The 17,424-nt window shown below is 27.2% G+C and overlaps 1 protein-coding gene across 1 annotated transcript in view; it reads left to right on the top strand.

Annotated features, from left to right (window-relative positions):
• The first annotated feature begins 12,834 nt into the window (after positions 1-12,834).
• The window catches only part of LOC119687492 (P protein), a 150,893-nt gene continuing 146,303 nt past the window's right edge, over positions 12,835-17,424 (top strand). Inside the window, exon 1 of the mRNA XM_038101826.1 lies at positions 12,835-13,371. Coding sequence (XP_037957754.1) covers positions 13,217-13,371 — 155 coding nt within the window. The 5' untranslated portion in view covers positions 12,835-13,216. The remainder of the gene's footprint in view (positions 13,372-17,424) is intronic.

Raw genomic sequence — 17,424 nt, 5'->3', positions numbered from 1 at the left:
CAATTAAGGACCTGTTTCGACATGAAAGTCAAAGAATAAAGAGCTTTAAGAGCAGCCTGATTGACAGAGTAAGTAACACTACTGTGACCTATAAAATTAATTGTGATGAAATGATCTGTTTAAAATACCAATTTTTGAGAAGCTAACAAATATTAGTTAACTTGCATAATACATTTTTCTCAGTCATATATCACATTCGATATAATTAAATAATTAGATTTGAATGGATATGATGCCAACAATAAAATAACCACATACATTTTATAAAATTATGTTTTATAATTATCATATTATATGTTATAATATATATAATTATATTTATATTTATAAAATACAAATTTTTATGAAATAAAGAAACTGATTACCTTAAAAAAGTCTAGTCTATCAATAACGATCGTTACATGGAAAAAATGTCAGGTTTGATGGAGAAAATTTTGAAACAAGTGCCCCAAATGAAGAAGAAATATTTTTCACTAAGAAAATATGCCCTGTCACAAATCATGGGCATGCATCCATCAATTCGCATTCATTACTTCTTGAATTGATTTCGCATTCACCATACCCATCTTATTCGCCAGCTTTGGCTACACCCCGCGTTTACTATCAGTTTGCAGGCCTGATAGGAAAAATGTTTCAGGGAAACAGATTTGGCTCCAATGAAAAAATCTTCATCGAAACTGAGGTATATTTTCATTATAATTTACGATTTTTCTGCTTTAATTGTTGAGTCTTGAAGCCTTTTTTATAATTACCTGTTAGTAATATACTACGATAAACTTGTGATTATGCGTACTGTTTTGCGTTTGAATGGTTGAATTATAGTATATTTATAATTGCTACAATCTCTCATAATCTTGGTCTTTAACTTCAAATACGTTTTAGGCTACAATTATATAATTTGAGCTTGTTATCCAATCCTAATTCAGTGTTCGGATGAGAAACAAAAATAAATTTCATAAGTTGTGATTCAATGCCTTTTGTTTGATGAAAATGTGAGTTCTCCAAAATAGTTGGAATCAGGTATAGAACTAATACCTGAGGTTTGAGGTAATTGTGTTATATTTATTAAGATATCATTAATAACCGTTGTTAATGTCAATAAGTACCGTTGTATTAAGTACTAATCTCTTGAATTAATTTCTTCTGATTTACCATATTAATCTAAATAGATTAACGATGTGTCGGGTACTACTCACAGAAAGATAAATTATTCTATATATGATATTAATATATTTTTATTATTTACCTTTTTGGCCATAACAACTCGTTACCGAGTTTCGGCTGGACGAAATATGTCTCTCAAGGCGCCTCTGCTGCGTGCTTGCCTTCTCCAGTGCCGTACATCGAGTACGGTTAGTGCTCCCTCAACTTGATCATTCTATCGGAGACACGGTCTACCTCTATGCCTTCTCATTTCTTAACTATTTTTAATAATTTTTAATGCGGTATATAATTTACACCGTCTGTCCGTCCCATCAGAACACATGGTAAGTTATGTATTCCCGTAAGGAAACCCTCACTCAAATAAAAAAAAATTTTTTTTTCTGTTATTAAGATAACGGTATAGGCATATATATTTTAAAAATTAAGAGTGATCAGGCCAGCTTATAAGTTTATTAGACAATATCATCGTTTTATCAGAGCAATTACATCGAATATGGAGAAGTGATCTAAACCTTTGTTCTATTTTGGTTGTAGGCGGTATATAATTACTTTGTTTATATTTTCAAGGTATCACCTTTGGTTTGCATTTTTAAGATACTCGTTACTCTCAGCTATCTCAACTGAAACTAATCTTATACAAACACCCAAGGAGAGTAATTTCAAAGAAAGTGGTATACCACATACATATGTTCATTATGTCAGGTGCAAATGAAAAATGTATTTTCATAATTGCTATGTTTGATCCTTATTAATTTCATGTGTTCATGATCTTAATTTCAAGATCTGAGTTATCTTTATTAATCTCAAGGGACTTATTAGGAATTATATTGGTCTTTCGCGATCCTCCCATATTGCGACGTAAGTAGAGAATTTGCGATTAGTGGTGGGATATAATATTGGTATGAACTGCTAAATATGACTACATATATCTCATATTTAACATACATATATAGTCTATATAACTACAAACTATTTACTGTAATTAACTGTGACTGGGTAATGTTAGAATCAGATTAAGTGTCTTTTTAGATTTCAGGTTGTATTTTTTGCATTTATTATGTGGCAATCTTTCGAAGATTTTCTTCCCTTATTAGGGAAGACTAATATATGATTTAATAATTTAATTTATACTTTTTAATATTAATTAAAAAAGTTATAGTTCGGAAGTTAAACCTATCGAAAAGCCTAATATGTTTTGTCTACTTAAATGCGGCTTTGATTTAAATTAAGTGTGTACATACACATATTATATATATTAAATTCAATCACATTGATTTCCAATGACTTTTAAATTTATGTAGATTTAAGATTTCTTGTAATTTTTAATTAAAAATAATTAATTAATTATTCAAGACTGTAATATTAATGCTAAAATAAAACTGATAAAATGCTCAAATTAAATCAATTAAAAAAATTTTTATAAAGTTTATAAAGCTTAAAAAATTAATGGTATACATAATTTATTTAAAAAGTAAGTACATATACGATTAATACATACGTTCATTCAAGAATAATAACAAATTTTGGTAAATTCAGTGGAATTTTATGCTGTCATATATCGTGTACATACACTAATAAGCAATGCGTGAGAAAATCTACTAAAAATGCAAATAAGACCCACATATCCGTGATTATCAGAATATGACTCAAAGCACAACAAGTACGACTATTAAGTGAAATATGTAGCTGAGCTTAAGGATCCTATTATTCTAATGATGTCATTAAAGAAATAGGAAATAGATATATTGAAAATATTTAAAATATTTATTTTTAAAACATTATTGCAGTTTAACCAATATATAATAATCATTTAATTACAGTTTAAGGTGCTGAAAACTGTTAATGGAAGGATAATAACACCGAATTTGTTTTTTGTGTGTAGGGTGATAAAATTCTAGATTGATATAAATATGCCTCATTTATGGTAAATATCATAAAAACTATAAAAAATATTAAAATAGTACCATAACTTAACAAAACTCTCTTCGGAAGGTTATTTAAAATTGGTACGTAAGTGCAACTGACTAGCACTTGACTTGGTTTTGCTTTCACTATTGGGTTTTATTACAATATTTAACTTATACATTTTACACATAAGTAATAGAACAATATCTAAAACAGAGTATGCTATCTGTCGCCTGCATATGGATGACAGGAAAATACCTTTTTGATACGGTTTGTTGAAGAAAAATGACAGCCTCTTTTACCCCTACACCACGACTTCTAAGTGCTGATCCTCTGTTCTATACTGAAAACAGAGGATCAGAGGCTCATACTGTGGCTATTTATATTTTTCACTTACCACAAAAAAACTATTAACTCTCTTTTGAAACCAAAGTTTTATTCCATATTAGGTTTTAGAAACAATACACATATAAAATGACCTAATATATAATTATGTCATTAGATATATAATTGTAATCCAAATTAATTTTTTATCAAATTTGTACCATATAAAGGTTTATATCATTTATTTATATACTCAGTTTAGTTTTGAAAAACCTAAACTATTTTATTCGAATAACCATTGGTACGAAAAAATCCAAATAATGTATTACACTAGTGCTTAGAGTCTTGATAGCTTAGTACTACTTTGCAGTTAAAAAATTAAAGACCTTTTGGTAAATAAGTTCTTTCAAAGAATCACTCTTACTAAAATGTATTGGTGGAAAACGCGATAGACGCACGTTTGTATCTTTGGTTAAAGGAACAGATGACCAATGACTTGATCACTAACTGGTGACAACATACTACTGATCGGTGTGATTCTGTGTTTACATGTTTCTGTAACCTCAGTTTGTGATATTTTGCGCTCGTTTTTATTTCTTCAGCAACTGTGGACAATTTTAGATCACTATTCCTAATGTACCATGGCGCTTTTAAAATGTTCCGTAGAACCTTGTTTTGGAAACGTTGGATTATTTCGACGTTACTTTGGCTAGCTCTCCCCCATAATTCAGCGCCATACGATCATACAGGTTTTAAAATTTGATTATATAGTAAAATCTTGTTTTGCAAAGATAGTGTGAATTTGCGGTCGATCAGCCATTCCATTTTTCGTAACTTCATATCAAGTTCATCTTTTTTGCGTCCAAGGTTATGCCAAGATATTTTGCAGTGTTGGCATATGGTATCTAAGTACCTTGGATCGAAATAGGAAAGTATTGTATGTTTTTATTTGTAAAATCAACATTCACTGTCTCGAAAATTTCTATAGGATGCTTCTGTTAAACCGTATTCAATGTTAAAATAAAACCATTTAAATACAAAAATAACAAAATAAATCCTAAAGTTGGGCGTATGAAATTAAATTTTTTACAGTAAAACTTGAACATTTCTGTAGAGTGAGTCTGTATGTCCTATGTTCTATGTTGTTAACATGTCGTATGTTAATATGTCCTATGTTAAAAATCGTACGTTAAAACGAAAACTGATATCGAAACACCGACACAGATCGGCATTGAATTAAAAAAAAAAATCACAATGTTAAGTCGCGGGATGCTTTATTGAGTTTGTATCAGTTGTTATTATATTCTGTGAAGAAATGTGTTAGTGTATTGCATTGCATTGTTAATGTGTGTGTGTGTGGAATTGCAATCAATTCGTGTTCCACAAACAATGGCGGGCTTACGAAGCAGAGGAAATAAATACGAACGGACGAAGGCCTGTCAGTCGTTGCGTGTCGGGATTAAAACAATGTACGAAAGCTGGTGTTTTAATTGGTATTAGCAGAAGAAAGTGCAACACTTATTTATTTTGTTATTTGCATTAAAATTCACGAAATTAAATAATAAATAATAAAAGCAAAAATTTTATGCATAAATACAATATACAAAGTAATTAACTTACCTTAACTGGAAATTTTGCAATGTAAACCAAACACCTTGACGCCATGTTGAATCAATCAATGCATCATTGTTAATTGTTTTTCTTTAGTTGTTTTCCGAAAAGTGTGTTGATTATACATATTTATGTAAATATTTATTTAAATCTTTTGATTTATTTTTAACGAAAATAATAATTATGTACATACGCACATAAATTTTCATTAAAAGTTGTGTAACATTTGCTCACCCGAAGCGTTAATGATCCCACAAACAAACATCGATTGCTTGTCATTATTCTTCTCACTTATCCCTACATACATATATCTATACCTACACATACATGTACATTATTTATTTAGCAGCAACGCAACTATCTCTGCTGCTGTTTATATTACATATTTTAAACAAAGGTAAGTCATTGTATATACATTCTTTAGTGGGCATGTATTAATTTTAGTACAATCAAAAAAAAAAAATATTTTTATGTTTATAACAAATAATTTTTAATATAAAAATCCGCACATTTGATAAATTAATTATTTCTTGATTGATTGTTCATATTTACATATTTTATTTTTTTTGTGTATATTTTTTACTTATGATTGTGGTATGTAAAAAATTTTGAGCCTAGGTATCATATAAATAAAATATTTATTTAAAATATTGTAATTTAACAATTAAAATTATAAAACATAATTAAATAAGTCAATTATTTTACAGCTGGTTTATGATTTCGTTCTAATATAAACACAAGTGAATTTGTTAATAAACTTTCACAGCAAATTAACAAAACTCTAGAAAAAAGTGGGAACATACAAGTCAAGTACGGCTTTGGGCAGTTGGTTAAGGAGCGCTGACTCTCAGCGTCAAATTTGGGGGGACACGTGTTCGATTCCTAGTACTTGTAGTGTCAAAAAATTATTTACGAATAATTAAACACAAGAATTATTTTCAAGACCACTGATAATCGAAACATATGTAAAACTTCTTTATAAAATATTTACTTCATAAATTCAAAATCTAAATACCAAGAGTGACTTAAACCAATTCCAAAAAATCAAAAAATAGATTTATTACACAACATTATATCTCTTTTCCGCAAAGGTTAGTATATAATATATATGTTTTGTGTACAGCTATTTTATATTCATTTGCCTTAGATTCCTTAGCTCTACAGAATTTTTTAAATTTTTAGCAAGTCTTCACCAAATTGAATTGTCCTACAAATAAAGTCGAAATACACCAAGAACACTACATTTTATAGTTTATAGATCGATTTTATTTTAATATAAATATGTAGATATCCATATATTAATAACGCACATATAAATATAATAGTTATAATTTTTCTGATTATATATGCAAGATATATAATTCCATAGCTCTTTTTCGTAGTTATTTTAATATCAATTATAATTACAAAATTTTCAACTTTTTAGATTGCAATTCGTAAATTAATTCTTTATTAATAAATGGATTTAATTTTTGTAAATATTACATATGAATACTCTTTTTGATAAAGATGGGGAATTATTGGTGATCAAATTGAATCTATTTATATTAAATTATTTCATAGTAAAAAGTACCTCAATTTCAACAGTACATTTCACTATACTATATGTACTTATTCAATATTATTTATTTCCAAAAGTGTCATAATAAAGCTCTTTTAATAATTTTTTGAGTTTAATTTTCAATATTTGATTTTTCAATTCATATTTTCTGATTTCAAATTTATGTCTATATCTCATGCATCAGGAATTTTTGTATTCTGATTACTTTTCCTCGATTATTTCAATTAAGCGGTCGTGTTGTGAGTAGTAGAATAACGAATTAATCGTTGCATCAGAATCGAGCAATTCGTTATAGACAATTCTCTTTCAATGCCACCCAATATTCAACACAACTTTGTTTATAATCAATTGAGACTTTAAAGTCGTTTTTGATCACTGCTAAGGATATTTGCGAATATGATCAATATTTCATCGGACGTAATGATGCACTTCGAGAATAGTTCGATTTTGTAACGTCTCAACAGCGTTTCTCAAAACAAATAATATGTATTACATATATTATTTAACAACATACAAAATGATCTATAATATACAACATACAAAAATATATAATAATTAGAAATATGTTTATTAGAAAGCTCCAACGAAACTAGAAGACCTAAAAGTCTTCTTAAAAGAACTTGAAAGGAATATAATAGGAATAATAAATAGCTTTAGTTATTTTCTTAATATTTAATTTTTTATTGTTGAATGTTTTTCTCTATTAAATTGGCTGTATGATGTATTGGATCTGCTTGATCTGTTATTGATATTCATATAAAAACCATTAACGTTTCATTCAAAAAATTAAATTATAATTCTTATACACATTATACTTTACATATTTATAATTCTTATTTACTTTAAGTAATACCACATTATGGTGTAACAGTCGATGCCAGGGGAAATATAATTCACATTCACTATAGTAAGAGAAATTTATAAAAGGAACTTGTAATTCTATTTTGAAATAAGTTATTTTAATACAATTATCGACAATACGCCTACTTCGCCCCGAATATATTTCGAGAATGGTTTCTCCTGAATAGTTTATGATATATTTTAATTCCATTTTTACTGCATTTGCCTTTAAATTCAAATTTACAATGTACATATAAGAATCAACTAATAACTTTCATAAAAAAATAAACTGATTTTATTAAGTTAATTCCCTGCAGTAGGTTCTGTAGTGGGTGAGGGTGAGATATAACAAATGAAACTTTAACCTCATGAATGAAAAAATTAACAATAAAAAAATTGCAATAATTGTCCTCAGTAATATTGTGCATCTATATACTTTTCTATCAAAATATATTCAAAGCTGCTAAATCCGTTGTAACTAATTCTTAATAATATAATAATACTTACTAGTACTTCTTAATGGAAGGATAAATACTTTATAAATTGGGTTTATACGTATCAAGATGACTTTTTTTCTTGATTCTAGAAAGCAGTTAATGATTAAATTGTTCTATATTGTTGGGATCATTTCTTGGTTTAAGACACTTTTCTACAATCTGCTTCCATGTAGAGGAAGCATGTGCATCTCAAGAAAACATAATTGGACTAATGTTTTATGTCCTGCATATAGTATGTTTGTCACTCACCGAAGAGAGCATAAAAAGTCTATTTGTGGACGACACAAGCGTTTCAACCTTTTACAATAATTCAACCTTCTGTGACGAAAGATTGGCGGATGAAAGCAAATATAAATAAATTCGTTTAAGTAACATAATTACATAAATACTATATAGTTATCTCAGGCAATGGCAGTAAAAATTTTTTTGTGTTCTTCTGAGTAGTAATTAAACTCATTTTTATTAAGTTATATTTATCTACAAAGGGTTTTTTATTTATGCTCAAGTGAACTTTAGTGATCAGACTGCCACTCTGACCTCAGGTGGATATATATGCATATATAAATTTATTTAGTTTCAAGTAATAACCAAAAGTAATCTAATAATAAGAAGATATTAAATATTAAAGGGTGTCTTTTTAGCTGCGTGGACACTGGCTAAATCGTTCGTTCGATTTAACGCTTCTCGACTACTTTTTATGGCGATGGTTCTATGCTAAGTCATTGGCTTATGCCGACAACAAACGTACTAGTAACTCTTGACGCATTAGAATCCAATGTTACGGTCACATTTATTGCAATAAATAGTCATAAATTTGACTGGTCAAATGGACCATGTAACTGGCAGTCACGGCGGATATATGCCGGAAATCATATACAAAAAATAAATCCAATTAAATTATCTAACAGATTATTATAAAAATAAATTCAAGAATATTTCTGTTTTGTATTATCACTTTAAGATCTCATGCAGCTAAAGAAACACCCGATATATATAAATGCTAACACATACATATTAATATATTAAAACCTTACAGTTTTAAATAAATTTGTACTGAGTAGATCAAGTATAAATAAAAATTAAGTGTGTTTAATTCAAAAATATTGATATTTATTGGGATTACGTCAAATAATTTTTGATACTTAAAATTTTGGCAAATATCGAAATTCGGATTACTTAATAAAATTTTTCTAATCTTGCGTCACAAAAACTTTATAATAATTTCATCTAAATTAAAATATTAAATTTAGATTAGACGAGTCATAAGATCAGTACACATTTTTAAATTGATTCTAAAATCTTAATCAATTTATGCATATATAATATTCTGTGGTAAAAATTTTTAATTACTTTAAAGATATATATATATGTATTAATATTTTTTATAAAGCACTGATTAGAATTAAAAAGTAAATGTTTTAAGCTTATTTGAAAAATATATTCTTTTGGTTATAATTAGTGGAATAAAAATCATCATATGACATTTTTTGTTTTTTTGGAGATGCTTGTGATATTGAAAGACCCTCTTTTAAGAAACACTTGTGGCGTTAAGTAGCCATAAGATATATATATTAGTTGCTTGAGCTATATATTACAGGATCAAATTTTAAAGGTTAGAGCATCACTACAAACTATAACAAACAATCATCTTTGGGTCAAAGAATGGTCCAAACACTTAGATAATAATTTTCTTTCTATTTTCTTGGAAAGAAAATATGGGAAATAGAGCTGTTTATATCGTGAGGGATATAGATATATACACCAACGATTTCCAGTTGGATAGTGGTAAAAAAGCAAGAACCTAAATACACAGAAATTATAGTCTCACTATATCTTCTATTCAATATTTCAAGCCTATGTTTTTATTTCGGGCATAGATTATAAGAGCACAATATGAGGGTCACTAATTTTATTTTGAGCCAAATAATGAGAAAATACTAAGTTGTCTTTGAAAACTAATTTAGTTTGTTCTCGAAGTATTCTCCTTTATGGTTAATACATTTTTGCATGTGTTCGAGTCATTTGTCAAAGCATTTTTTCCAATCTCGTTTTGTAACAAACAATATTGACAATATTAGGGGTTATATCTAATTTTATTTAGGTCACTTGTGCAGACAAAATAATAGCCGGTTGCGTTTATAAACGCAAGTATTTCGTTGAATTCTAAGTTCTGAAGTGAGTTGAGAAATCAAAATCATTTATGCTTAAGGCTGGTTATATACACAATAAATGTATTGTATCTCTTCCTGGAGTATCGGCGAACATAATGTATAGAAACCATGTTGGGGTAGGCTTAGTCTAGCTGCATATTGTGGTATAGTTCAGTGTTTCATGGGAGTTAAATTGATTATAAATACTTTAAATTTGGTAGGTAAAAAAGTGAAGTTGAAAGAATGAAGAAATAATTTTATGAATTACCTTAAAGGTTATGGATTTGGCGAATGTAAGCAATGTTGTTCCTGACGTCTTGGTGTTGAAGAAATGTTATTAAATCTTTTTTACTAATCGCAAAATTTTATGTGTATGTGTACTCTCATGACTGTAAGTCAAATCAGAGTTATCTCTGATAAAATAATATTGCCTAATAAAATGACAATTCGTCTACATCCGCGAGCTGCCTTGGACGAGATACACACAGCTTTCATAGCTCCTAAGTATATATTTTGTTTTTCTGTTTGTAACCAGAAAATAGGTTATCAATATCCTATCAATCCTATAAACCTATTTAAATTTCAAAACCTAAAAAATTTCGTTATAATTGATTTTAAAAAATTTTAGTTTCTTATATTATTGACATCTCTGATAGAAGTTTAAAAACAAATACTAATTTTTTTAAAAAATATTCAGAATTTTATTAAATATTATAAAATAATTTAGTATTAAATTTTATCTTTTTTTAAATTTTTAGATATACCTACAATACTTAAATAAATTTTTTTTTCAAATTTTAAAAATAATTTAAAAGTAAGAGATATATTAAAATATTTCTGTCATTGCTTTGTGTTAGTTTTAAAAATTAAAACAAAACTGAATGCATAATTTTTTTTAATTTTAGAAGTTTTAAAAAAACTTTAATATGTTTCAAAAATATTTAGAATTTTATTAAATATTATATATGAATGTAGTGCTAAATTTTATTTTGTGTTATATACAATTTCAAGACACAGAATATTTAAGTAGATTTTTTTTTTAAATTTTAAAAAGATAAATAATGTTCAAAATATTTTTGGCAATAAATAAATTAGTATTTATTAAAAAATATCGATTTCATTTTTTAAAATGTTATATTATGTATAATAGTGTTTATATAGCAGATTTCTCAATTTATTATTATAAAATATTTTATTATAAAGTATTATATAGAGTTTTTTTTTGACACAATACTGATTATAATTTTTTTTAAATTTTGAAAATAATTTTGCGTAAAATATTTTTGCCAAAAATTAATGTGAAATTTTTTTTTAATTTTAGAAGTTTTAAGAAAATAAAGAATTTTCGAAAATACTTAAAATCTTATTAAATATTTTGCATAATATAAACCTTTTTAAATACACAATATTTTATTAAATTTTATTTTAAAATTTTAAAAATAATTTTATTAAAATTTTTTTTAAATTTTAAAAACAATTTCAAAGTAAGTGATATTTAAAATATTTCTGGTGTTGTTTTGTATTCATTTTAAAAATAAAAGCAAAGATTAATGTGTAAAGAAGTTTTAAAAATATATATTAGAATTTTTAAAAATATTTAAAGTCTTATTTAATATTTTGCATAACATAAAATTTTTAAATACACAATATTTAAATAAATTTTGTTTTAAAATATTAAAAATAATTTTAATTAAATTTAAAATAAGTGATATTTAAAATATTTCTGGTAATGTTTTGTGTTAATTTTAAAAATTAAACAAAAAAAAATTAACATTTACTAAAAAAAATTTATTAATAACTCATTTTTTTAAATATTATATTATGTGAAATAGTGTTTATATAGCAGACTTCTCAATTTATTCCACACGTTTCATTATTTGCTAAAAAAAAATCATTGTCTGATATAAAAATATTGTGAAAGATTTCTTTTGTAAAAATCAAAGATATTTACGGGTCTCACGGAACGACCTTGCTCGTCTATTAACCTTGAATACGCCGACCGAAAATACAAAGTAAGTCAATTTCAACTTCCAGCAAATCGCATGGGCGACCCCTTGTAGCGCCGTACGGAACTGAATCGAACACTAAAATCTAAAAGCTCATATTGTATATTATTATTTACTCTATTTATTTATATATGTTTATTTAGTGTTATTTTAAGACTTACAACAGCATAAACCAAATTTATTTTTTTTTTTTTTGTTAAATATATTTTTATATTTATATTCCCAACAAACAACCTAGAAGTGTTTTCCACAAAATTGTGCTGCTTCAGCTTTTCGTCAAAATGAAAATAAAAAGAAAATTGATATTAAAAAAATAAAAATAAAAATAAAACCAAACACAAAAAAAAAAAAGAAAATCCATAAAAAAATAGAAGAAATGGAAACGGAGGCAACAACACTCACAAATGGTTTTCCTTCTAATTTATCTGTGCTTCGCCGAGACACTTTGTCGTAGTTCGGTGTTTTCATTCCGCATTTTCCATTTTCCATTTTCTTTCCAAGCAGTTTTCAGTTTTGAAAACTTGCTTTCAAAAAATGCGAGATTTTCAGTTTCGGTTGGACAAAAGCAAGACACACGCGCGTCAGAACTCTTAGCAACGAATTTGGTTGGTGAAGAACCAAAAGTTTTCGAAATTTTTATTTAAATTTTTCCATTTATTTTCTTGTTTTTCGAAATTTTCTTCAAAAATTGTGCACTTAAGGATTTTTTGAATTAGAATTTAATTTAATTAAATTAATCATTTAATTGTACCTAATCGCGTTTATACAATTCGGTTTACTCGCCGTCAGTGTCACGTCTTTCGTCTCGCATCTTTCTTTACTCGCTATATTGTTATTGTTATTGTTGTGTTCCTTGTTTTTGTTTTTGTTTGTGTTTTCGTTATCGTTTGTTGCTCGTATACTCGTATACTCGTATACTCGCATACTCGTTATTGTATATAGAAGAAGTGTCAAGTGTGTTGAAAGTGCTTTCGATATGATGTCATAAAAGTGCGGTCATACGCTCTAGAATATGTGCTTGCCCAAGTGATAAGAGATAAGTTGTTTATATATCTGAGATATATTTCGGTGTATGTATGTGTTTGCCAGAAGCAAACTAAGTGGAGTGGTGTGTGTTAAAAGCTGTGAGAAGTGCTGAAGTGTTGAAGTGCGTTGAAGATGTCCAATGGTAAAATCTATCCCACCTTTATGATTAACGATGATGATCTAAACGGTTATGACAATAATGCCGACGATGAGGATAGCGATGAGGAGCGTCACTCCAAATTGCAGGACATTATTGATTGGTTACACCAGCGCCATCATGACAATCGGTGAGTTTCATCAATTTTTGTTTGGTTATTATTGATATTTTAATATATAATAAGAATTTTAAGAATTTTTTTATTTCCCATTTAAATAAAAATTTTGTTTATAAAAGAGTACAAAGTATTCTTTTTTAATGTTTATATAAAATTTCCTAATTAAATAGCATAAAAGCTGAATGTGATTCCTTAAAGGGAAGGGTCAATATTAATACTAAACAAGGTACAAGGTATGTATTCGAAAAAACAACTTCGGTTTCAAAAAACTACTGTAGCTTTCAAAACGGTTGCTTCAAATAGCTTAAGCCAGGCTTAAGCTTTCACTAAAGGGTATTCTTGCCAGCGATCCAAAACACAGATTTGACGTGATTATACTGTAGTCACTGAGTAAGTACTGAATCAGTAGAGGACCATTTTGAACAGATTAAATCGATTTTATAAAAATTGATTTTGTTTTAATTATATATTAAAAGTAATTTTTACATTAAGACTCACTATAACATATATATTAATAATGTAAATTACTCAAAGATCAAACAAAAGTTCTTGGAGGGAAATTTTTACATCTCTTTTCCGCAAGGGTCACATTCAGTTTTTCTAACCTAATTCTATTCTCTAAGTAAATAAGTTAAATTTTGGGTACATTTACTTTATATTCATTTGCCATAGATTCCTTAGCTCTACAGAATTTTTTAAATTTTTAGCAAGTCTTCACCAAATTGAATTGTCCTACAAATAAAGTTTAAATATACCAAGTAGACTACATTTTATATTTTATAGATCGATTTTATTTTAATATCAACATATAGATATCCATATATTAATTACGCACATATAAATATAATAGTTATAATTTTTCTAATTATATATGCAAGATATATAATTGTATAGCTCTTTTTCGTAGCTATTTTAATATCAATTATAATTACAAAATTTTCAACTTTTTAGATTACAATTCGTAAATTAATTCCTTATTAATAAATGGATTTAATTTTTGTAAATATTACATATGAATACTCTTTTTGATAAAGATGGGGAATTATTGGTGATCAAATTGAATCTATTTATATTAAATTATTTCATAGTAAGAAGTACCTCAATTTCAACAGTACATTTCACTATACTATATGTACTTATTCAATATTATTTATTTCCAAAAGTGTCATAATAAAGCTCTTTTAATAATTTTTTGAGTATAATTTTCCATATTTGATTATTTAATTCATATTTTCTGACTTTAAATTTATGTCTATATCCCATTCATCAGAAATTTTTGTATTCTGATTGCTTTTCCTCGATCATTTCAATTAAGCGGTTCTGTTGTGAGTAGTAGAATAACGAATTAATCGTTGCATCAGAATCGAGAATCGAGAATCGTTATAGACAATTCTCTTTCAATGCCACCCAATATTCAACAAAACTTTGTTTGTTATCAATCGAAATTTTAAAGTTGTTTTTGATCACTGCTAAGGATATTTGCGAATATGATCAATATTTCATCAGACGTAATGATGCACTTCGAGAATAGTTCGATTTTGTAGCGTCTCAACAGCGTTTCTCAAAACAAATAATATGTATTACATATGTTATTTAACAACATACAAAATGATCTATAATATACAACATACAAAAATATATAATAATTAAAAATATGTTTATTAGAAAGCTCCAACGAAACTAGAAGACCTAAAAGTCTTCTTAAAAGAACTTGAAAGGAATATAATAGGAATAATAAATAGCTTTAGTTATTTTCTTAATATTTAATTTTTTATTGTTGAGTGTTTTTCTCTATTAAATCGGCTGTATGATGTATTGGATCTGCTTGATCTGTTATTGATATTCATATAAAAACCATTAACGTTTCATTCAAAAAATAAAATTATAATTCTTATATACATTATACTTTACATATTTGTAATTCTTATTTACTTTAAGTAATACCACATTATGGTGTAACAGTCAATGTCAGGAGAAATATAATTCACATTCACTATAGTATGAGAAATTTATAAAAAGAACTTGTAATTCTATTTTCAAACAACTTATTTTAATGAAATTATCGACAATACGCCTACTTCGGCCCGAATATATTTCGAGAATGGTTTCTCCTGAATAGTTTATGATATATTTTAATTCTATTTTAATTGCGTCTAAGATTTACTATGTACATATAAGAATCAACTAATGACTCATAAAAAAATAAACTGATTTTATTAAGTTAATTCCCTGCAGTAGGTTCTGTAGTGGGTGAGGGTGAGATATAACAAATGAAACTCCAACCTCATGAATGAAAAAATTAACAATAAAAAAATTGCAATAATTGTCCTCAGTAATATTATGCATCTATATACTTTTCTATCAAAATATATTCAAAGCTGCTAAATCCGTTGTAACTAATTATTGATAATATAATAATACTTACTAGTACTTCTTAATGGAAGGATAAATACTTTATATATTGGGTTTATACGTATCAATATGACTTTTTTCTTGGCTCTAGAAAGCAGTTAACGATTACATGTTGGGATCATTTCTGGGTTCAAGACATCTCTCTACAATCAAAAATAAGTAACATAAGTTCATGATATAGAAGTATTTGTACCTTATAGAAACATAACGGGAATAATCTTTTATCTTCTCTAATTATCAGCAACATTTTACTTATGGTAATCTTATGAATCAAATTCCTTTGTGTGTAATACCCAAACATCGAACCAAGCCCGCTCTTTTTAAATGTTTCCAAACATTCATATAATTGATGTTCAATGTTTTGCTGTCTCTTGACGGGTTGTGTGCTAGTTTTGATTCACCAATTGAAAATTCTTTTGGAAATGCCATAGCACAAACCACTTCTGGGTCCAACGTTTCACTCAAAGAATCGTCATCGTAAATCGTATGTACTTGCAGCAGTTTCATCTATTTTATATAAAAGTAATAAGGAACTCGAATGTCTACTAGCATTTTGCAAATGTTGGGGCACTTAAAATGATTGATATAAATATTCGAGTTTGCTACTGCTTGAACATTTTAAGCTACTGATGCATGTAAGTCCATAAGTTTGCCGAGAAAAAATAGTGCTACTTTGTACCCTCTAAACAAAGCATTTGAAATGGGTGTGTTAAGTATGCCAATGTATTTGCAATGTAGTAGGAAAGACTTTGGAGACTCTGTAGGGAATATATGTTTCTGACGAATTGTAAAAGATAAATCGAAAAGATAATACTTTTGGCATTTGGTTCGTTACAATATAAAATCTCAGAGCTTGACCTAAACAATTTTTAGGGTGCTATTTAAAGCATTTTTAAATGATTAAATTCGGTTGATTATGTCTCATGCTTTATGAATTCTTAACTTCTGTTTATCATTTAAAATTACTACTACCTTTTTCCCGAACTAATGAACTCCAAGGAATAAGTTTTGACCTCAATCATGAAGCAATTATTGAGGTTCAAGTCAGTGAAGTAATGTTGATCGATGGAAAGATAAATTGTTTTTGAAAAAAATTTGAAATGTAGAACAGTGTTAGAATGAATATATCATTTCTGACGATGATTGTATTCTTAATAAATCCAATTTTTCTCAAAAATCATTTTTTTATTCGCCATTGTCGTACTTAGTAAGTGATGGGTTTTACATTGATAGATTTTGGTGTACGGGTCAACTTTAAACTTTAGAAAGATTATTTAGATAAGTATTGTGTCGTGTTTATCTGAAATTTTCCTTCTATAGGAAAAACATAAGTGCCTAAGTTTTGCCTGAAACGTTTTGTAAATCCCATGTCAAATATTTTTTGCTTTTATTTCTTAAATACAATAACCAAAAATCCATACTTTAGCATATTTCAAAATATAAAAAGAACTGTCAAAATGTAATTCCCATTTAGCATTTGAATAATCTAATTATGTAGAAATTAAAAACCGGAAGGTGAAAAAATACTTCGTCAAATTGTAAGCTGTCATTGTTCTCGTACGCGTCTATTCTCGGAAAATACGGATGAATTGTGAACATGTACTTTCTCGCACCATATTTTAATTAACTTCAAATTTAAGTGGCTTGATGTTA

Source organism: Teleopsis dalmanni, chromosome X (assembly GCF_002237135.1).
Source record: "Teleopsis dalmanni isolate 2A chromosome X, ASM223713v2, whole genome shotgun sequence".
NCBI lineage: Eukaryota > Metazoa > Arthropoda > Insecta > Diptera > Diopsidae > Teleopsis > Teleopsis dalmanni.
Note: the sequence above shows the minus strand (reverse complement) of the source record. Positions and strands in the feature narration are given on the sequence as shown.